The 22,358-nt window shown below is 43.9% G+C and overlaps 1 protein-coding gene and 1 long non-coding RNA gene across 4 annotated transcripts in view; one reads left to right on the top strand and one right to left on the bottom strand.

The window, feature by feature from the left end:
- LOC135897607 (disintegrin and metalloproteinase domain-containing protein 10-like) overlaps positions 1-22,358 on the bottom strand; it is a 42,743-nt gene that overhangs the window by 12,395 nt on the left and 7,990 nt on the right. The window contains exons 4-11 of the mRNA XM_065426286.1: positions 20,800-21,071; positions 17,606-18,109; positions 15,208-15,400; positions 14,146-14,336; positions 11,944-12,124; positions 2,899-3,055; positions 2,199-2,297; positions 1,593-1,783 (exon numbers count right to left, since the gene is read on the bottom strand). Coding sequence (XP_065282358.1) covers positions 1,593-1,783; positions 2,199-2,297; positions 2,899-3,055; positions 11,944-12,124; positions 14,146-14,336; positions 15,208-15,400; positions 17,606-18,109; positions 20,800-21,071 — 1,788 coding nt within the window. The remainder of the gene's footprint in view (positions 1-1,592; positions 1,784-2,198; positions 2,298-2,898; positions 3,056-11,943; positions 12,125-14,145; positions 14,337-15,207; positions 15,401-17,605; positions 18,110-20,799; positions 21,072-22,358) is intronic.
- The window catches only part of LOC135897608 (uncharacterized), a 90,382-nt gene continuing 72,948 nt past the window's right edge, over positions 4,925-22,358 (top strand). For 2 of the 3 annotated variants that reach the window (XR_010563095.1, XR_010563096.1), the window contains exons 1-4: positions 4,925-5,135; positions 5,239-5,428; positions 5,532-5,721; positions 11,929-12,160. This is a non-coding gene — a long non-coding RNA (uncharacterized lncRNA). Of the gene's footprint in view, positions 5,136-5,238; positions 5,429-5,531; positions 5,722-10,380; positions 10,426-11,928; positions 12,161-22,358 lie in introns of all 3 variants that reach the window. The other variant, XR_010563097.1, reaches the window with a different exon arrangement.

The raw sequence follows: 22,358 nt of genomic DNA, 5'->3' as shown, positions 1-22,358 counted from the left end.
TTTACCTTGAATATTTATTGTGATATTTGGATTTGCCATGCGTGCTCTTTTCTACCTTGACCTTAACCTACGTGCAGAAGCACATTAATTTAGAAGTAATTAGTGTTCATAATGCGATGCAATGACGAGAGGTACAAATCGATGCTAGACGGCGGCTCATATATGGGGCACTTTTTTACTTCACTCGGAGAAAACAGTCCACGTGTAAACGAGAAAACTGAACAACCTTGGTGCTTGTTCCTACGCCAAACTTGACTACAGATATGAAAGCGTAGCAGCAAGGGCTGTTCATAACGTGGCTTCCTCGTTGTGACATTTACGCGATGAGGCGTAGCAGATCTTGAACAGCACGCATAGAACTGGATTGTGTGATACTGTATCTTCAACTCTGATTAAAATTCATGAGTGTCAATTTGGAGTAAAGCACAAATAACGCCACTTCGAACTGCTTTTCTTTTCTTCAGCGGTTCCAAGGATTGGTACAATGCCCGTCAATACAGAACGAGCCAACTAACTAGTCGTACAACGAATGAACTATAATTTCCTATACATGTTCGCACAGTTGCGAAGTGTTTGCTACCGCATTCTTCCCAGTTGAACACGATCAGCGTAAAACTCTGGCGATACCGATTGTACAGTAATCCACGAAGTTTCACGGTGGTTCCCACTGAAAAGCCATATTGCAAATGGAGCTTTCATTTTGTTTCGAGGTTTCTGTTCGGTTAGGAGACTTTTTACTCCGTTCAAAATCTCATGCCTGCTACATTCTAGATTTCCCGCAGCGAGATAAATGGAACTACTGCTTTGAACACACTCACTAACCTTCTCGGAGATGGTATATTCGCGTGTTGTCGTTTCCGCCACACAATAAGCAATGGAGCTGCATCTGTGAAGAGCTTATGAACGCAAAGGACACACTCCTCCCTGTTCGTGACATTATTAACTGTCGTTATTACTAACTGTAGTTCTGCAGGAATGTATAATGATATTTAGTTCAATAAGGCGAGGAAGGGTGCTAGATGGTCACCTCGGCTCACTAGGATGAGTGTTACGGTGCCGTTGTTTGCATGCAATCTTTCAGCGCTCGTTGCTCTTAGGGAAAAAAAGACCAGGAACCTACGAACAGATACACCGCAGTGGCTCGATGGCTATGACACTCTGGTGCCCAGTAAGAAATCAGTGCGGCACCTCGATGGAAGCGAAATGTAAAAACACCCGTGAATTCAAATTTAGGGTAGGCTTTAAACAGTCCCAGGTGGCCAAAATTAACCATGCACCCCAAACTATACGGTGTCTGTCGTGTAAGATACTGATCTGTGTCGTTGTGATTGTTTCCTTGGGCTGTGTTGATTGAGTGGCATGTACCAACTAGCTAAATACAAGTTTTTCTAGGGGCCTGCAGTGCTTCCCACACCTCTGGAACATCAATAGTTTAAGCTTTGGTCGCACTTACGAACAACCCAATCAATAGAAAGAAACAATTTAACGTTTACTCCTTTTGCTTTACCGTGCTTCCGGCTGCCTTTGGGACTGAAGATCGAATTTATCGTAAACCCTGCATATCTACCACAGGTGTGTAGTAAGCCACTCACCATGTGCCTGACAGGTGAGGAGGCAAAGCTCGTCGATGCTCAGCCCCTTGGCGCCGCGGAAGCACTCCTCAAGTCCGTACTTCTGGCATATGGAGCCCATGCACTGGCCTGAGAAGCACACCTGCGTGTTCTTGTTGCACGACGTCATGTTGGGCTTGGCCGGCGCCTTAGGACACTCGGCCCTCTTGCCGGTGCGAATGCATAAGTCAAGGAACCATCGACTAGCAGCGCGTTGCAGCGAGTGGTGCGTATATGGTGGCGGGAGCGTTGTACTCAATTTTGCGAACCTCCTCATACAGCGACGTTATCTTCATTGCACTGTCAACGTCGCATGAAACTAACGATGACATTAGAGCCGAACGATTGCATTCTCATGAATGGAGTCAACGACTCAGCATTTAAGACAGCAAGCTGTCCGAACAGAGCATGAAGCGTTGGCTTTGTTTACTTCGTATGGTTGTTAGTTATAAGATGTCGAGCCTGTTGGTTCGCCTTATGCCTCTCACTCAACTCTTCAGATCTACGAATTCTCTTCTAGACTGTCGGCCATTTTTTCGCATTTCTGCGGGTGAATAGCACCCTGCTTAAGGCTCACTCAAAGGATATTCGCAGAACGAAACCTCGGTGCAGTCGGTCGCCTCACTGCACAATTTCCCTCTTGGTACGAAGCTGCACGACGCGTTGCAGCAGACGCCAGCTGTGGGGCTGCACAAGAGGCACACAAATGCAGAACATAATGCAGAAGTATGTGCAGGAACACTGCTAAGGCAATGTAGACTACAGTAAAGTTGCCGTACCGATTGCAGGGGCCAGGCAGCCGTTAATTCAAGAAAATGGCGAGCGTCTGATATTTTATTGCCTGTGTTAAAGCTATCTATTTCTCGAGTATACAATGTTAGGGATCACGTGACAAACATTATATCGACGCCGGGCTGTGAATGCAAAGCATTCACAGCCCGGCGTCGTCAATGTTATATGTCATTGCGCGCACTCTTCGTCACCCTAACATCGTTTGTTTCCTAGCACACCGCAATTACTGCAGAACATCAGAAAAGCAACAATGACCCCTTTGCGCACAGATAAAACAAAAACAAAAACGAAATAACAGACTCTCGTTCTTCTCTTCACTGCTATCCCTGTGCGTTATTTCATTATGACTTGAAACACAAAAGCTAGTCTCAGAATCGAGATACATTCAGAACAGTCAAGAATAGAACTGTGACTGACTGTCCTCAGCAGAATCTGCACATTTTTTCGCCATGCTTGTTTCCCACTAACCATGTCCCTCACGCGTGCAGGTACTCACCTGCACCGGGCAAACGGCTTGAGGCTGCAGGAGAGCGACTTGTTCTGCGTGTGACGCGGGTAGCAGCACTTGTCCGTGCACTCGGCCTCATTGAGACCGCAGTCGCACTGCTCGTTTCCCTCCACGATCCGGTTGCCGCACACGGGACCGCTGTGCCCTGCGAGGATGGCAGACAAAAATGGGCAAGCGGTCTTCAGATTTTCAGTTGACTCGGGTGGACTGTGGTATCATTCAAGGCAATATGGTATGTGGTATGTTGTTAGTTCAGACGCCGTGGGGAAGTAAAAAAAAAAAACTCTTGTAAAAAAAAGGCAATACCCAGAAGTGTGGAGAGAACGCTACACGTAGTGGAATGAGATACAATGGTCTACGGATAACCGAAACAATGTTATCAATATTGGTTGGCCTAACATAGGCACAACATTGGGTTACGCGGAACCAATCTTTTTGTGAACTCCGTGTAAACGGGACTTCCACTGAAACTGCCGCTTACCGCATTGGCGTATGGAAAAGAAAAAGTCCGATAAACGCATCAAATTCTGGTGGTATAAATAGCGAAGAAAACCCTATCGCTCATGCAGTTGCGGGAACGCCAATGCAAATTGAACGTGTCGAACGTGCGACAAAGTATTGATCATGAGGACTTCGCTTGGTAAGTAATGACTCCAGATGTTTAAGAGTAGGTAGGATCTCGCTGTCAGGATGCCAGTAGTGCGTCGTTCACACCGCCAGAGATAAGAGACCTCACACGATGCCATTTTTTTCGGCTCTGAGGTGCCAGTCCCAAACGCTATCGATACAAAATCCGAGGCGAGCACTGTGATTCCGTTTATTTATACAATGATTACCCCGCTTTGACCGAAGGCACTATAGCAGGGGTTTACAATGTCGAAAAAACGCATCTTTATTGACACATTACACTTGCTGACTTGATTGGCGATTCCATTCGCTAATGGAACGAACAAAAAATGAATTAGCATAAACATTAGTTTTAGTGTAGTATTCTAGAATCTTGATTTGATGATCAGTGCGTGCAGCGACATAATGAGGCCTTGTAAGTATATTTCCTTTAGTATGATGGTTTTACCATGAAATATTTGATAAAGCAATTTCAGTGTAAATTTTTTTCAGCAAGAGGAAAATTTTCGCATCCTATTTCATTTTCCATATTGGCACAGCTATGGGTTCTGGAGTACTGGTATCAGACAAACCTTGCTGCTCTGTTCGGGATTTTTTCATGTTTATCACTTAGTGTTTTTTGCCAGGGGTCCCACACAACACAAGCATATTTGAACATTGGTCGAACGTATGTTAGTAAGCAGTTGATTTCAAACAAATTGGCGGGTGTCTCAGATTTCGCTGTATAAAGTTGAAGGTCCTGACGGCCTTAGCAACCACTGTATCAACGGGAGCATTCCATGAACAATCGGCTGAGAATGTCACACCTAAGTATATATAGTGAAATTTTTCGTTCACTATGTTATTGCTGATGACATATTCCAACATTAACCTGTGTTTTACGTGTAAAAGGAACATGAACGCATTTTTAGTATTTAAGTTCATTTTTCATATTGAGCAGCTTTTAAGAACACAGGATAAGTCACCTTGTAACAGGGCAACGTCATCTTCTTTTCTAATTTTTCTATGCAAGACGCAGTCATCGGTAAACAACCGTATACTGGAACTAATTTCTCAACAAATGTCATTTATTTATAATAAAACTAAAAGTAGCCCCAAAACGGAGCACTGTGGGATACCCGATGTGATATCTATGAAACTGGATTTCATTCCGTTTAATACTACGCATTGTCCGCGGAATGATAGATAGTTGTCTATCTAAGCTAGAAATGTATAGTCAATATTTAGTGACGCCAGTTTTCCTAAGAGCAAACGGTGGGAAACCTTATAAAACACCTTCTGAAAGACCAGGAGAAGGCAATCAATTTGTCCTCCGATGTCGATATGAGATGGGACATTCGGGACATTCGGTGGCAGCGGCGGAACGCGCTGGACGCAACGCTCTTACCTTGCTCTTCTGTTTTCTCAGACCGGAATCGACCAATTCACTGCAGACCGGATCCTTTGAATCGCGCGCCACCGGTTATCTGAGAACGAGTGTGCTGCCACAACTGGAAAGGCCACGGCATATCGTTCGGCGGGGGTGTGTCCCTACATTCGGTGGCAGCGGCGGAACGCGCTGGACGCAACGCTCTTACCTTGCTCTTCTGTTTTCTCAGGTACTCCCTCCGCCGGATTGGGTGCCCGACTCCTTTTGCCGCTGGACTCTGTCGCTGCTCATTGCAGAGGTGATAAAGTGGAAACTCTAATCCTTCACTGCAGACCGGAATCGACCAATTCACTGCAGACCGGATCCTTTGAATCGCGCGCCACCGGTTATCTGAGAACGAGTGTGCTGCCACAACTGGAAAGGCCACGGCATATCGTTCGGCGGGGGTGTGTCCCTACATTCGGTGGCAGCGGCGGAACGCGCTGGACGCAACGCTCTTACCTTGCTCTTCTGTTTTCTCAGGTACTCCCTCCGCCGGATTGGGTGCCCGACTCCTTTTGCCGCTGGACTCTGTCGCTGCTCATTGCAGAGGTGATAAAGTGGAAACTCTAATCCTTCACTGCAGACCGGAATCGACCAATTCACTGCAGACCGGATCCTTTGAATCGCGCGCCACCGGTTATCTGAGAACGAGTGTGCTGCCACAACTGGAAAGGCCACGGCATATCGTTCGGCGGGGGTGTGTCCCTACATTCGGTGGCAGCGGCGGAACGCGCTGGACGCAACGCTCTTACCTTGCTCTTCTGTTTTCTCAGGTTGGTAACTATCTGTCTGCCGTTTCTTCCTGTGTTCTGCCGCTGCCATCAACGGGTATATAGCATTGTGCTACGGTTGAACAGTGTTTGTCGCGAAGTGTCCCTGTACTGGCGATGTCTCGTTGTTATTCTTGCCGCAAGGTACTGCACGATATTGACTCTGTTCTAACTTGTGGTCAATGCGAGTTTTCTTTTCATTGCGGTGAATGCTCAGGAGTAAGCGAAAACACGCTGAAGGGTAAACGGGAGCAGTACAGGAAGAGTTGGAAATGTGAGGCATGCAGGGCTGGCGGAGGCAAAAGTGGCACCAGCACGCCGGCGCCAAGGACAGACTCTGACATTCTTACAAAACTCGCAGAAATGGACCGTAAGCTCAGTTCACTCCTTGTGATTCCAAACAAAATGACAGAAATCGAGAAGTCGATGCAAATGCTATCTGATCAATTTGACAAAATTCAAAATCGTCAAGATATCCAAGAGAAGGAAATCAAGGAAATGAAACGTCAGGTAGAAAAGATTGAGCGTAGTGGCGCTTCAGAACAACTCTGTCGACTTGAGTCTGACCTTGAAGCACTTGAGTGGCGCAGTAGAAGACTAAACATTGAAATACATGGGATTGCGGAAACTGAGGGGGAGAATCTACTTGAGAAGGTTAACAACCTAGGTGCACAACTGGAAATGCAACCCATCACAACCCAAGATATAGTCGCTATTCACAGATTGCCGGCTAAGACAGGGAAAGCGCGCGGGATCATCTTGCGCTTCGTGCGCCAGGAGACTAGAGACGCTTGGATTGCCAAGCGAAAGCTTTTGAGAGAAAAGAAAAACAGGGTTTTTATTAATGAAAACCTAACCTCACGAACCAGAAAGCTTCTTGCTGCCACTAAAGAATGGGCGAAGAATGAAGACTATCAATTTGTTTGGCATTCAAACGACAAGGTGCTGATGCGTAAATCGAGTGGTGAACCAGTGACGGTAGTGAAAGATGTGAACGAACTCCGGGCAATCAGCACCTGAGTCTTCGTCTTTGGTGTTACTTTGGTGTTACTGATCTCATTCCAATGGAGCAGCTCGGTCTTATCGATAAACAAAAATGGTTTTCTTCCTTTGCTGCAGTTAAAGGCGTGAGCTGTTTACATATGAATGTACAATCTGCTTGTAACAAACTTGGTGAACTAGAAACCTTTTTCGATGACATAAATGACCTCTGTGATGTCATTATGTTATGTGAAACCTGGTACTCAAATGATGTTAATATTCTTCGACTATCGCAAAAGAAAACATTTTGCTTGAACAGAACAACTCGACGTGGCGGTGGTGTCTCTCTGCTGGTGAAAAATTCGATACCCTGTGACATATTGGAAGACTTTACAACAATAACGCATAATGTCGAGTCATTGTGCATTCAAGCTGATGGTGTTGTATTTCGTGTGTCCTATCGTCCACCAGACGGTATCGTGCAGGAGTTCCTCACTTTTGTAGATAATCTGTTGGCGTACGCATGCGAAAACAAGCAAAAAGTGATCCTTGGCGGCGATTATAACATTGACATGAGTGCATGTAGTGCTAGACAGCATGACTTATTAAATATAATCTTGTCGAACGGTTGTATAAATGTTATAGAATCGAGTACTAGAATCACAATGTCCTCGGAGACCACGTTAGATCTATTTATTACAAATTATGAGCCTTCATATGTGAAAAGTGCTGTATTAAGCAGCCCAATTGGTGATCATAATCCAATATGCATTTTTATCGAGCGCCAATTAAAAAAGGTTAACAAAAATATAACTAGGATATTTCAGAACATCAATGAGCGTACAATGGCAGCGTTTCAAACAGAATTACAACGAGTAAGTTGGAAGGACGTACTTGAGGAATATAATGCAGAAAGAGCCTACAATCTCTTCATTGAAAAATTCTTAGTTATCTATAAGAAACACTTCACCGTCCAGCAATATAAACCCAAGTCGTGCCGAAAACCATGGATAACAAGAGAGCTATTAAAGAAAATAAGAAAACGCGAAAAGTTGTACGCCAGATTCATTAAAACTCGTGAAATTGCTGATCTTAAAGAATTTAAAGTTTTCAGGAACAGTCTAAACAAGGAAATAAGGAAAACCAGAGATAACTATTATCTACAATCCTTTTTATTGTGTGATGGAAACTCAGAAAAACTGCGGAGGAACCTTGATAATATATTGGAGCGGAAACAACGCGCAGAACCTATTGAAAAAATTAGCCTAGAAGGTCGTTTAGTCTCCGAAACAGACATGGTGAATGCGTTTAACGAATACTTCCTGAACAGAGAAACACAAGCGCATACGCACCCGAAAACCACTCTCTCCCTACCTGGAAACCCACACACAATCTTTTTCCATCCAACTAAGGTTGACGAGGTCTGCTCAGTATTTATGGCGATGAAAAACTCTAAAAGCTGTGATTCAGACGACCTGCAGATAAAGCCCATAAAATGTCATACATGATATAGCCCCCATTCTAGTTCATATCTATAATATCTCTATTGCTGAAGGCATCTTTCCATCAAAAATGAGTTGCTAAAGTCATTCCAATATATAAGAAGGCTGACAGGCTCAATATTCAAAATTATCGCCCCATATCAATTTTACCGCACTTTTCTAAGGGACTTGAAAAAATAATATTTATCCAGTTAACATCCTTCTGTGAAAAATATCGCGTTGTCACGAAAGCTCAGTATGGCTTTCAAAAAAACAAATCAACACAGTTAGCATTACTGCACCAGAAAGACCATATACTGCAAAATTTTGAAAGGAAGCAACTGACAATAGGTATATTTGTAGACTTTACTCAGGCATTCGACCATATTAATCATAACCTATTGTTAACAAAGCTTGATACGTATGGTATCAGGGGCCTCCCACTGCAGCTAATTAAGTCATATTTAGAAAAAAGACGGCAATATGTGCACATAAATAACTTTAAATCGTTTTCTGGAGAAATAAAAACAGGAGTCCCACAAGGAAGCATTCTTGGACCGCTACTTTTTAACTTATACATAAACGATATTGTTCTGATCTATCCCAAGGCAAAATTTATCATATATGCAGACGACACTAGTGTGTTCATTTCATCGGCATCTTATACTAGTTTAATAAACAGCGCAAACGAGTTTCTCCAGAACATATCCTCATGGTCTATAGAAAATTATCTAAAATTAAATTCAAATAAGACAAAAGCCGTAATCTTCTATGCGAAAGGCACAAAGATTCCACAAAGACACACTTTAGAGATGAACAAAGGGAGCATAGAAATAGTAAATGAAATTAAAGTATTAGGTACATACTTCTCTAGTACGCTAAACTGGGATCGACAAGTAGACTCTGTAGTACAAAAGCTTAGCCGTATCACAGGAATGCTAAACAAGAACAGATATCGTCTACCAACATCCGTAAAAATATTAATTTATCACTCACTATTTGCATCACACATTAATTACACACACCTTGTGTGGGGCACAACAACTGAAACTAACCTCAGGAAAATGCACTTACTACAGAAAAAGATCGTACGTATAATTGCAAATTTGCCATATCACAGTCACAGTGAACACCTTTTTAAACAATACAACATACCTACAATCTACTCTCTATACAACCGCTCTCTCCTTCGTACATGGCACTCAAACTTAAACTCTGAAAACAGCGTATTTAATGAAATTGCTTGTCTGCAAAGAAATACAGCTACCTATATTACCCGACGCGGAGAATATTGGTCTATACCCCCTTCAAGAACTAACTACGGTTTGCAAATGACGAAAAATAAATTACCCAGACTGCTTAATACATTACATGACGCTGGTATTGACATCATTAACATAACACGGTCAGAACTGTCGTTACTTATCAGAACCTTCTCCTAAATAATGAATCAAGCGTAATTCCTTTCTCACCTATATTCACATGTGTGTCTTGTTAATGTTTGTAATGACATAATTTTTGCTCGTCCTTTTCTTTCACTTAATAATTACAATAATAATCGACCATCGATACTTTTCACCGTTAATTATGCATCGTCAAGTGTACGCGATTTTAACTTTTATTTATGTATTGCCAAGTGTATGTAATGTGGTGGTGCCTACTATCTGCATTGCTTTTATTTGTCCTTATCCCATTTCTTTGTTCCTTGTTTGTTTGTGCCGTCATAGAAAAGTCTCTTGATTGATGATTGTAAGTATTATTTATATGTAATGTTCTTTGCGTACGGTTGATTGCGCTACTCACTGCCACCATGTAACACGGGGGCTAAGGGCACCTCAAGCTGCCTCATTGCAGCTTTTATCTTAGTCCTCGTCATTGTATTTTAGCAATGGAAACAAATAAAGAAAAGAAAGAAAAGATACAAGGTCATGATATATTCATGACCTCATATTTGATATTATGCTTGATGTATAATATCATGTTGATATTGAATCATGCACAACACATGATTCAATCAGTTTTGTTGTGCAAGATATACCCTTAAGGAACCCATGTTGTTGTGAAGCCAGTACCTTGTTTGTCAGGGAGTGTGTCATTATCTCTTTATATAAAATGTGTTCTAATAATTTACATGCTATGGACGTAAGTGAAATGGGCCTACAGTTATTTGCATCTTTTTTCGACCCTCCTTTATGAATAGGGACGACATGTGCAATTTTCCAGTCATCCGGGAGGGCACCCGAAGGTAAAGACTTGGTGTAGATTACATAGAGATAAACGTAAATTGCTTTAAGGGAAACATTACTTTTGAATTCGAGGAGAAATGTCGTTCGGTCCAGTTGCCTTATTATTGTTAATTTTCTTTAGCAATACTTTGATTCCATTCACATTTGGCTCTACTGTTTTGATGGTTGAGAAGTAACTTGTGCATGGTGAAGAACTAGAGGGGTGTTTTTGCAAATATACCGAACGAAACTAGTTATTTAGACAAGCAGCTTTCTCAATGTCATCTAAAAACTTCTCTTCATTAAAGACAATTTCGGTGATACCCGCTGGATGTGCTCCATGGCCTTTCATATATTGCCAGAATCATTCGTTTTTATTTCCCTGCCGAATTTTTCAAAGTAGCACCCCTAAGCAATTTTTATGTTTTGTTTGTATTCATGGGTTATAGCACGCAAACTTTCAAAGTGACGATTGCTGTTATAGTTGTTTGGTGTTTTAAGTGTACGCGGCTTCTATTATTAACTATTCTTAAGATACGCTCATCCATGGTTTCTTACATATATTAAGTTTACCGCGCATTTTACACAGGGAATGTAGGTATCGGTAAGCTCCTAGAGTTTTTCTTTAAACTTATTGCACAATTCTTGAATGTCACAATCATCTGGCAGGCATTCAAAAAGCGGCAAATGATCAAGGAGCTTCTTTGATATGCTGGAAGAATCAGCTCTGTCGTATAGGTACATTGTTCTGATCTCTTTCTTTTTGTGTGCTTCTTTGGTTGTAACATTTGAAGCGACAGCCCGGTGGTTACTTTGTCCCGGAATAACCTTTGCAAAATTCTCTCTGTTTGGCAAGTTGCAGAAGCAAAGGTCCAGTGTATTGGTACCACGAGTTCGATCAATAACATATTGCGTTAATCTGAAGGAATGTACGATACTTTCTATCTCCAAGTTGAAGTTTCCACCTTCTGTGTACTGGCAACTTCCTTAACGCCAGCATAACTCCGGCAAATTAGTCTCCTGCCATCATGAACGTGTAAGAAGCCTGATAGAAACGTGTAAGAAGCCTGATAGAAACAATTCCATATAAAACCTGTGGCGTGGTGACAGACGAGTTAGGAGGCCGGTAGAAAGCTTCGGCTGCCAATGAAGAATTATTTGGCAACGTAACTTTGCACCGCACTGATAGTTTACGAAGAAATAGACATTATTACCCATGTGCGTGTAGCAGTTCCGTACCGGACAGCGAGAATATGCCGCTGAAAGTGTGCATTTCTTGCATTGAATACGAGCACAGCGTTGAATTATTAGGAACGCTTTCGAGCATGAACACAACCTTTCGCTGTACCCCGGCCAGATGGTTCGGGCACTTAAAAGCGACGTCGCCACCTGACTTTTGTTCTTGCCTTTCTTATGGCTTACCGAGCGTCTTATTCGCGGCAATTTACTACCGCACACCTAACATAATTTTGTATCTTGAACGTGTCCCTTTGAGCTGCATAATTTTTTTTCTGGCAATGCAGATAAGGCGGACTCACTCTGGAAGCAGTTCTCGCGCGGGCTCTGTCCATTGAGGACTGGCACAAGGATCGCGCTGATGTTGCCGATGCTGCAGGGCGAGAAGCGGTCGTTGTTCGGCCTGTCCCCCTTGGTCGCCGACTCGTACATCAGGAACTTGCCCGCGGCTCCCACGGGTTCGCAGATACTCCCTTTGTCGTGCTGCGAAGGGAAAAGAGGTTGGCAACGGTGGCAGAGGTACGGAGTGGCACATTGTGGCTTTATTTTCGCTCACAAAAGAAACCACGGTCATGCTTATTTGAGTATTCGGCAAGTTTACGCCAATCATCGGCAGATACTTCAATCTATGAATTGCAGCTAGTGAGTATGCAAGGCAATGCGACTTGGAAAGTATACTGAGGATGGCACAGGTTTCGGGACAGGTGCCATCAAACCCTGCGGTAAAATGCAGTGTAGTTTTGTTTACTTTATTTCAAGAAGACGCCGTTTCATGCCGTAAAGCACAAAGATAACCGGAACACCAATGCATTTCGTTGGACATTTTTAAAATTAACCTTTCGGGAACTGGCTTAGTCCTGTATTTTCCTTACAAGTGGATGTGCCTTGCGTTCTCACTAGCTACAATGCGTAGATTGAAATATGTGCCGTAATGTAATTAACTGAAATGTTAAGTAAGGTCATTATGATATTCAATCAATTAAGCGTTTTGATTACTCGTAGAAATTATGCCCGCCTCAGCGAGTAATTTAAATCCAGGGTTAGAATTGTGCTATCTGGCACAGGTAATGTTTAAAAAACTTGTTCAGCTAAAAAAAAAGTCCTGCATATGAGCACGTCTTCTTACTAGCCATTCTTTGACATGAAAGGCGAACTGTCTCGCACTACATGACAGCTTGTAAAACGGTTGGCATGTAGAGTGAACTACTGCAGTTGATGCAAACAACTTGACAGAGCGTTCGGCGCTGTTGAAAACTCCGTGCGCAAACGCCACTTTCCGAGTCAAGGATGGTGGTACCACAGCATGTTTGTGGTGTGCAAATTCTGTAAATTTCGTTTTATATGTTCATGTTTTAATGGTCCATGCGCTACGCGTAGTACGATAATTTCTGATAATCGCTCTTTCCTCTATGGTTTAAAAGCTTTTCTTCAGCAGTTCTACTTTCGGAACAGACGCAGCAATCAAGGAGTTACGTTGGCAATAAGCGCGACAACTCTTAAAAGCGTTCCGCAATGACCCCGCGACAATTGGTGCTGTGCCTTACCACAACGGTAGCATTTTCTTTATCTCAATATATTAGACACTTTCGAGAACGTTATCTCTTATGGGCTATGTATAATGTGCATGGATAGCCATAGTGTGGACAACGCTTTTGAAAATCGGTGTACAACAGCGGACCGAAAATTATTAATGCAATAAAATGAGATCCTGTGAAATGTATGACAAACACGACTACAGCCGTCTGCCGTAGGATCGCCTTAAGAGGAAGCTTTAGATCTGGGGCTCATATCTAAATACATGGGAAATGAGAAATCGTTTTTCGCGGCCAGCAATGCACCAAGTTTCACGACTTTTGCGGCATTTAAAATGAAAAGTTAAGGTCTAGTGACTGTTAGAAGGGGTATTATTATTTTGGTGGTTGGTTTCTTCATGAACATTGTCAAAAATCACACATTTTTCAGAAAACAAAGCTATGAAGTTTACAAATTTGTAACTTACCAACAAACAAAAATGTCTCTATTCAGTCAACTCCATCCAATAGCACATCTAAAGCGGATATATTTTCTGTATTTTACCTAGTTCTCAAATGCATACCTAATATGTGGGTAACACTTTTGCAAAACCTTCAAAAACGTTGTAACGAAATCATGCAAGAAATAAATTAATATATCAAATTCGTCAGCTTTCGATGTTCTGGTGGATCCAATTTACAGAAGGGTGATATCTGTTTTTGATCCAGAAGGACAAATTTGTAACCATCGGGCTTCCAGCTTTTTTGACACCCGATGACATAAAGGTCACCAGAATTGAACTTTTGTTCTCATAAATGCCGCTTGTTTCACTAAAATAGGCCCAGGGATTATGTCAGAAAAGCATTTCTGCGTTTTGCATGTACTTGAATAGGCGGCGGCGGAGTTGGGGCCGAGTTAACGCTTCAGCTACATCAGTCAGTGACAGTCTTGCTGGAGTACAGGGAAATAAATGCAACGTAGACCGAACTCACGGGTGATCCGAAGCTGTGACCAATCTCATGGGCGAGTGTGAGTGCCCCTATGAGAAGCCCCACGTACTGCTTGTGGTTGATGAGCGTGGTGATGCCAGTGTTAAGGCTCAACTTGGCCTGCTTGTAGTCGCCATTGACGGGGTCGAGCTCCACGGACGTCCGGTACCGCTCACAGATGCCGCCAGAGGCAACTGCGTGTGGCATCAATTTTGACCTGCTAATGATAACATATCCGCAATATCGCTCATGTAAAGTCCTTCAGCGAACAGCGAGCGGGATTGGCTCGTTAGTGGTCCTTTGCGGCGACCCGTATGTAAGTTCATCGACAGCCTGAAGCGATATTGGCACATGCGAGTCCGTCCACTTCGTGCGAGCATCCGCAGGCAACGCGCACCGTCACAATGCGCGAACTATGTCTTGTTTTTAAACTAAACAGAAAGAATTGCCAGTAGTCTCGCGCGAGTTCTTTGATTTCGCAGTAAACTAGCCCTTCGTGTTCACATCGGCCATTAGCCAACAAATATCGCGAACTCACATTAGCCATAACTGAATGCCAATGAAACTATTGCAAAAATTAGCAGTAGTGGACTGCGCAGCAGTAAAAAGCCGAAGCACCAACTTTTATGTGTCACTGTAATTGTATCATCACATCAGCGCTTTGTTAAGCTACCTAAATGCTATAACAGCCTTGGGACGATATTAACAGCGGCTACATGTCACTTCTAAACCCTGCTCCTTGAATACAGGACGCTGAAATAAATTGGAGTAGTGGTCCACTTTCATGCTGATTGTGTTGTTCTCACGCGCAAAACGGAAATTCTATTTAAGCGCCATAATCATTAAGTGCAGGCAGCTTTCAGAAGCAGCGTTTCAACAGCCTTCATGTTTTAGCAAGAGTTTTGTACTTTCCGGCCAAAACCACGAACAAGCGCCTGTCAGTCGCCTGCCGTCATCGGTGTCACCAAGGGCAGGAGGTGACCGCCCAGTGACGTATGACCAAACGAAACATTGTCCGATGCCGTTCCACCTTGTATTGGGGCTTATGCTGAAACTAATGCTCACTTTTGTCGCTGGCAATCCACGCAAGACCCAGGGTGCCGTCCGCGAAGTCCCGGTAATTGAGCCTGTACGAGAGGCAGTAGTCATCGTGTCGGGTCAGTGACGCCAGGTACAGCAGCTGCGGTGCGTCCAGGGACGTGCGGCACAGAGGGTCCTGCTTGGCCTTGTAGCCCACACAGTCCCCGGGCTCGGCAATCTGCGACTCGCAAAACAGCCCGTTGTGGCCCCTTGAAAACAACCCTCAAGCAGCGCTGGTTTACTTGACGGCAGACTTAGACGGACGTCACTCGTGCCCCTGAAAAAGCTGCGTACCAGTTTACCGGCTCCTCTCCGAATGGGTCAGGAATCGTTACTATACAAAATAGATCCTTGAGACTTTTCTTTAGGCCTTGTTTCTGCGAAATCAAACGCATATCAAGCGAAGAGTGATTCGTACATTATACTTCTAGAGTGCTAAATAATGCACCGACCTGCGGTTTTACTTTTAGAAATCTCAAAGATAGGATTTCCCATTCAGTATCAGCCAAATTACGCAACGAGGTTTCATTGTTTATTCCGCACTGATCAGTAAAACGCAAAGCGTCACTGCGCATTTCGTTCATCCGAATCTTCAGTTTCCAACACGCCACGATATGAAACTAGCCACTCCTCTGCAGCAACCTGTTCCTCTGATGGCGAAGTGCTTCCATATAAAATCGCTTTTTAAACTCTTTTAAGCACGAACTCGGCAGGCTTTGTGTGCTTCCTGGAATGAAGAACACAAAGACCCGAAATCATCGCAAATTTTAAGTGATAGCAAAGAAACGGTAGGCACAAAAGATTTGCACAGTTGTTATGGTACAATCTCAGGTCACTGTGAATTAGTCTTACTGTCAACGAGGGGTTTACAAGCTGGGAAAATACGAAGTTGAAAGACGGGGTGGCAACGCGATCTCAACATTACATCATCGGCTCTTCGTGACGTACATTATGAACGTATTCATCCCGGGCTACTTAATGATTTTCGCAAACGAGAATGACGCCTGATTTTCAAGAAACTAAACAATCAACCTGATCGTTTTTGTGAACTGTAACGAATGAAATTTTCGACGTCGCACTGGCGTCGCGAAGGCGGGAATGTGTGCGTGCCTTGCAAATATTGGAAGTCCGGCCTTTATTACAATTGTCAATAAAGGATATGTTTCCATAAGACAAATTCTAGTAGAATTTGGAGGCTTACTGTATTGGTTAATAATTCTTTGAACAGGGCTTGTTAGTAAGCCACAGTTCAGTATACCGCGTTGGTTTCAGCACGAACAATAGCCATAATGTTAAAAATTAAACTTTCTGATCTTACGTAAAAAAAAAAAAACTTGATCTGATTATGAGGCGCGCCGTATTGTGGGGAGGGAGGGTACCGGATAAATTTTCCCCACCCGTTATTGTTTGCTCAAAGGTAAGTACACAAGTGTTTTTGCATTTATGTCCCATCGAAATGCTGCCGCTGTGGCATTTTGCACCTGCCAGCTCCGAGCTAAGCAAAACAACGCTGCAGCATCTAAGCCATTAAGGCGCGTCAGCCTAAGCTGTTCGTTCATGTCCTTCCTATAGTGTTAACCGTTAAGTGCAAACCAGCGTAGCAAGCTTAGCGGCACTCTACCACCCCAAACAGATTTATGTTCATATGGACTGTCATTTCAATTCATTATTTCATTTCAATATATATTTCATTTTAATTCATTTCAATATATAGTGGAAATACCTGCACCGACGACGGCCTCTGAAGACTAGTTGAAGTATCTACCGCGAGTCTGAGCGGCTGGCGCTGACTGGCTCATGCACAATCAGCAACGAAAGTTACACCCTGTTTTAGAAATTACAGCCAATTAGGTACGCGGAGTCGCTTCTTTCATGTTCTCTAGATCGGAGTGGTACAATTCTTATTAGATTATATAGAATAAGTGTTTATGCCTGTTTTTTCAGCGTCGTTAGGATACTATGCCTGTGCAGAGAATTCGAAGAGTATAACTGTGCTGCTAACACCTTACGCCCTCTCGCTGCCGGAGGGCGTCTGTGATTGGCTACAAGCGAAATTGGCGAGAACATAAATACACGGAATGAGTCTGTCATCAATAAATAAATAAATAAATAAATAAATAAATAAATAAATAAATAAATAAATAAATAAATAAATAAATAAATAAATAAATAAATAAATAAATAAATAAAGCTAACAGGAACAATGGTTTGCAGAGCGTAGTTGTCTGGATACACAATTAAATTATTCCTGCTGCTTAGGTGTGCAGCCTCTACAAAGGACAACGAGCTGCGTCGCTGTAGCTTGCAAGGAAATTCGTGGTGCACAGGTCTTTTGTTCCTCGTGTCGAGTACGTTCGAGATATTGAGCTTGTCGAGCTCTCACCATGATGTGTTGCACGACGAAGTTGATGTCTTCGATGCCGCCAAAGTTTGTGTCGCCGTAGATGGCGTTCACCTTGTCCACCATGTGGGCGATGACGGACGCGATGACCTCCCGCGCCGGTGCCAGCGTTGCCGTCTCCGCCAGGACGGTCTCGGCGAGCGTGTTGTCGACGATGATTTCCAAGTTACACACGCGACGCGACCGTGAGTCTTCCCGCCGTCGGCTGGGTCTCCTCCCCTTGGGCCTCAGAGTCTTCAGCGTGTCTACCTCGTCTTCGGAATCGTCCGGGTCTTCCCGCTCCGTCTTATCGGTGGCGTCACGTCGTTCTCCGACGACTCGCTCGCCGTCTTTCGTAGTGGTGTTTTCTAGCCATTCGTCGTCGCCGTCGTCGTCAGCCTGACTCATTCCAATTTTGTCAGCGTCGTTTTTGTCACTTTCGTCGTTGTCACTTGCTTTGGTAACGGCGTGCAACTTTCGGCCCACGCGACCATGAGCGAGGTGAGGCTGCGAAGAATACATACACGCGCGCGTCAAGTTGCGCAAGGCCTTGCTGTCGGGGTCCAGGTGTATTGCGCACTTTTGGTCAACACAAGAAAATCAAGAGGCTATTTCATGTTTAACGGGCACTACTTACAGTGCATAGCAGGCCCGTATGTCAATGGCGGGCCTTAACAGGGAACGCACTCCTACGTACGTACTACATCTGCGTGCCTACTTCTAAGCAGTGCCACTTATAACGACCCAGCTGCCAGGGAGGCAGGGTATGCCGAGAAAGGAAATAGGTCACCGCGCTATTTTATCCCAAAGTGGCCATTTAACCACATCGTTTTCATATCAAAAACCTATAGCTAACGCCAGGATGTGCCCAGCAGTGAGACATCTAAGTCGCCTTCTCATGTGGAGTCGTGGAGTGTGGAGAATGGGGGTAACCATTTTCAATCAACAATGAACTCGCTTTCGAGAGAGATGTACAACAATCAATCAGATCCGCGTCATCACACAGGTGACTGAGAAGCCTGTAGGATATAACCTACCTCTTCATGTAAATTATAGATCACGTAAAGGCGTTTGATTCAAGAGAGATGCCAGAAGTGATGCGAACACTGCGCAAAAAAAGTAGTGAAGAAAGAATAGGCCAATATTTTAGAAAATATACACAGGTATTTAAAAGAAAAGGAAGTTATTCAGAAGAAAAGCAAAAGAATACCGACATGAGGATGGTGAGTCGAGGCGGCGCATCCTCTGTAAGGCTACTTACTGCTATGTGTCCATGCCTTTCTAAAATATGTTACTCAAACCAAATCAAACAAATTCCACAAGTTCGTTCTTTTTGAGAAGACAAGGGCTCGAGAAACAGTCGATCTATCCCCTTAAGGAGGTTCCAGCCACCGTTTACATGGCATGGCCTACAGTAAGAACGGATAAATAATTAATTTTATTATGGGGTTTTACGTGCCAAAACTACTTTCTGATTATGAGGCATGCCGTAGTGGAGGACTCCGGAAATTTCGGCCACCTGGAGTTCTTTAACGTGCACCTAAATCTAAGTATACAGGCGTTTTCGCATTTCGCCTCCATCGAAATGCGGCCGCCCTGGCCGGGATTCGATCCCGCGACCTCGTGCTCCACAGCCCGACACAATACCCAATGAGCAACCACGGTGGGTAAGAACGGGGAAATACAAAAATATTTATGTGCATCGTATAATTATAAATCCCTCACGTGTTCACGACATTAAATTCATCATTCCTTTATACAACTTTAACGTGGTTAATCACATGAAAGAAGTTGATCAATCCCTCACGAGAAAAAAAGTCTTAATTCCACAGTCCCCAGCTGTTCTAAATTGATTTCGTATTGATGAAGTTCGTTTAACAGCTTTAGAAGCGTGTGACGAAGTATTCGTTTCTTAACAGAAGGCCTGTAAAAGGTATTTTCTAGATGGCATTACTGTCCGAATGATAAGACCTTGCGAGTGGTGTGAGCTCTGAAAGCGCACGTAGAAGTACGTCAACTACTATTGTGCTGTTAAGCATGAAACGTACAACAAAGTACTTAACAAGCACACCGTAAAGTTATGTTTGAGGAACACTATGCCAGGGATTATGGTAAGTTTTATTAACCTGACAACCGAAGAACCATTTCTCATGGTAGACAACCTCTCGAACTTGTGTCAGACATACATTTGTACAGGCGGCCGAGGCGGCCGAATAGTTGAAGGGGAGCCCAATGATGAGAAGTAATTTCTCCACGTTACCTTTACCGCAACTTTGAGCTTTACAAAGACGACAACAACGCAATGCACGCTATGTTGTCGTAGTCTTTGTATTCGTTTACTTTAACCTGATGCTAGCACGTACGACTCGCGTCAAGTCACCCGTGTACGTGCGCTAATTTCCACACAAATAAAAGCATTGGAGTCCCTATGGCTGGAACTCTACAATCATTACTGACGGCTTACCGACATCATTTGTAAAAGAGGGCATATATTCTATGCGTTATTTCTATGCAGCTAAAATTACGTGGATAGCGGCAAATTTTCATCAGAAGCCAAGGACCGTAAAGCGACCGATTCAACCAGGAATGGTAGGGGCAATGACAGGAAGAGAATAGTATGAATTAGAAACCAAAGTGTGCAACTTATATTCTAGAAAAATAAGGTGCAGTTTCACAGCTCATGTTATCAGTGCAGAGCCAGCAGGATCGAGTGGGTTTTAAAGGAACGGACATGTACTCCAACACTGCAGATGATAAAGTGGTGTAACAAGAGCGACATTTGGGGGAAATTCACGGAGTCGGAAGAAGCAAGACAGTCGTAACCGGATATTTTTGGGAGGTGATGGTTTTATCTGCCACTGGACATAAAATTGGCCCATGGTAATGATGCTTAGAAAACATGGGGGCCTCGAGAACAAATGCGACGACGTGACAGAATTACATAAACAAACGTAAGAAAAGGAGCCAGCGTTCCGAGTCAGACTGAATATTGAGCGAGCCCTTGTTACCAAGACCAGAGAAGGGTAGTAAATAAATCACCCGAGCATCAACAAAGCGTCTGCACAAGATGACAGTTATCGAACATATTATTCACGCTATACAATGACAAGGTTACGTAAGAACAGAACCCAAGGTAATGGGTAGCTCCTGCGAGAAGATACCTTGTGCAAAAGTTGGGAGCTGTGCTGAGGTCTCACCTCAGGAGCCGAAGTGCGACGGAATCTGCGTAGCATATCCTTCATCCAGCGCTCGGTGCTGCCGTGCAACCCGCACCAGTGGCCGCTGCCTCCTCCTGCCGCCGCGGGGATCTCGACGTCCGCGCTCGAGTAGAGCACCGAGTGGTAAGGGCGGGTGTCGTTGAAGAACCTCCTGGCCCGCTCCACGTAGAGGCTGGCGCCCGAGCCGGTGTCGATGCTGCCTTCGAACACACCACGGTGCAGAGAGCCGAAAACCCGGCTGTGAGGTTGGCCTGGAAGTCGCACGCATCTGTTAGTGCCAATCCACACCTCGTGAACACAACTGGTTATTTATTGTAGCGTGCAACCTAAATTTGTAAGACCGAAGAGGTAATACCTAGACATGGCTATCCCGTCTTCTTGGCCCTGTCTGTAAGTTTAGGCGCTACGGCTATAACCAATCCGCTAGCTCAAGCGAAACCGCTGTTAACGGGTATTTAGTTCAAACATGCTGCATAGTGCCGACTCGAAGAAAGTAAAATGCTAAAGGTCTTTTTTCTCTTCCCTGCTGATTGCCCGGTAGTGAATTTCGTGAGCCCCGTTACGACTGGCATTAGGGGGGAGACAATATGTGATTAATTGTTCGAGCTGGATTGGTCTTCGAATACAAAAAAAGGTGTCCCGTCGTAAGTACATGCTAAGCAGCCGGACACGGCGATAAAGAAGGAAATGGATGGCAACGTCACTTGGCAGTTCTTGCAACAGATCCATATGACGTCACATTTTCTAACAGTGTCTGTTCGTGACCAGCTATTTTATTATCGCATTGTGGGATCAGATTGCCCTCTGAAGGGGCCATAGATATACTGTAATTTCTTTAGGTTCTAAGACCTAGCTTAGTCAAGCTGATCTATACTACAGTTAACTAATGGAATAAACTCTTAACATGTATTATTAAGCAAAAACGAGGTGGGGCGTGCAGACAGGACACAAGAGTAGAAAAGTGGACAACACAAACCCTACCTCTTTCTTGCATACTTAATCCTTACGAACTAGCTCAGCTTTCTGTCGTTCTAAAATTAACATGTAATTTGAAATCCCGGACATCCCGCTGGTGAACCGGCCCTGCAATCTGGGTACGAAATTTTCAGAAACGGAAATTCTGTTTTTAGTATTTACCTTAGTATTCAATGCTGTCCTGCCAAGTAAATGTATGCACCTTTTCAAATGAAGGCTTCGTGCACTGAAGTTAGCGTAGCTTTTTTTTTTTTTGGCGCCATAGAGATTATCTCACTCAGTGCCATACAGGTGGTTTCTTTACCCATCTCGCGGTGGGGTAACGTAACGAAACGTTGTTTTTAACTGCTAGCCATGCCGGCGTAATATTCGCATACCAGTTCCCTGCGAAACCAATGACGTTGGCAGCCTCTACCGTAAGTAAAGTTCGGTAAATGTTCGTAATGAACACGGACGAAACAGCACAAAAACCACCGTGAGCGTGGTAGCTTCAATACCACCGAAAGGCAGCGTTTCTTTTCTCCTGCATGTGGTACATCGTTCACCGCTGAAAGACTTGTGAT

Source organism: Dermacentor albipictus, chromosome 4 (assembly GCF_038994185.2).
Source record: "Dermacentor albipictus isolate Rhodes 1998 colony chromosome 4, USDA_Dalb.pri_finalv2, whole genome shotgun sequence".
Taxonomy (NCBI): Eukaryota; Metazoa; Arthropoda; class Arachnida; order Ixodida; family Ixodidae; genus Dermacentor; species Dermacentor albipictus.
The sequence above is the reverse complement of the archived record's forward strand: the minus strand, read 5'-3'. Positions and strand labels throughout refer to the sequence as shown.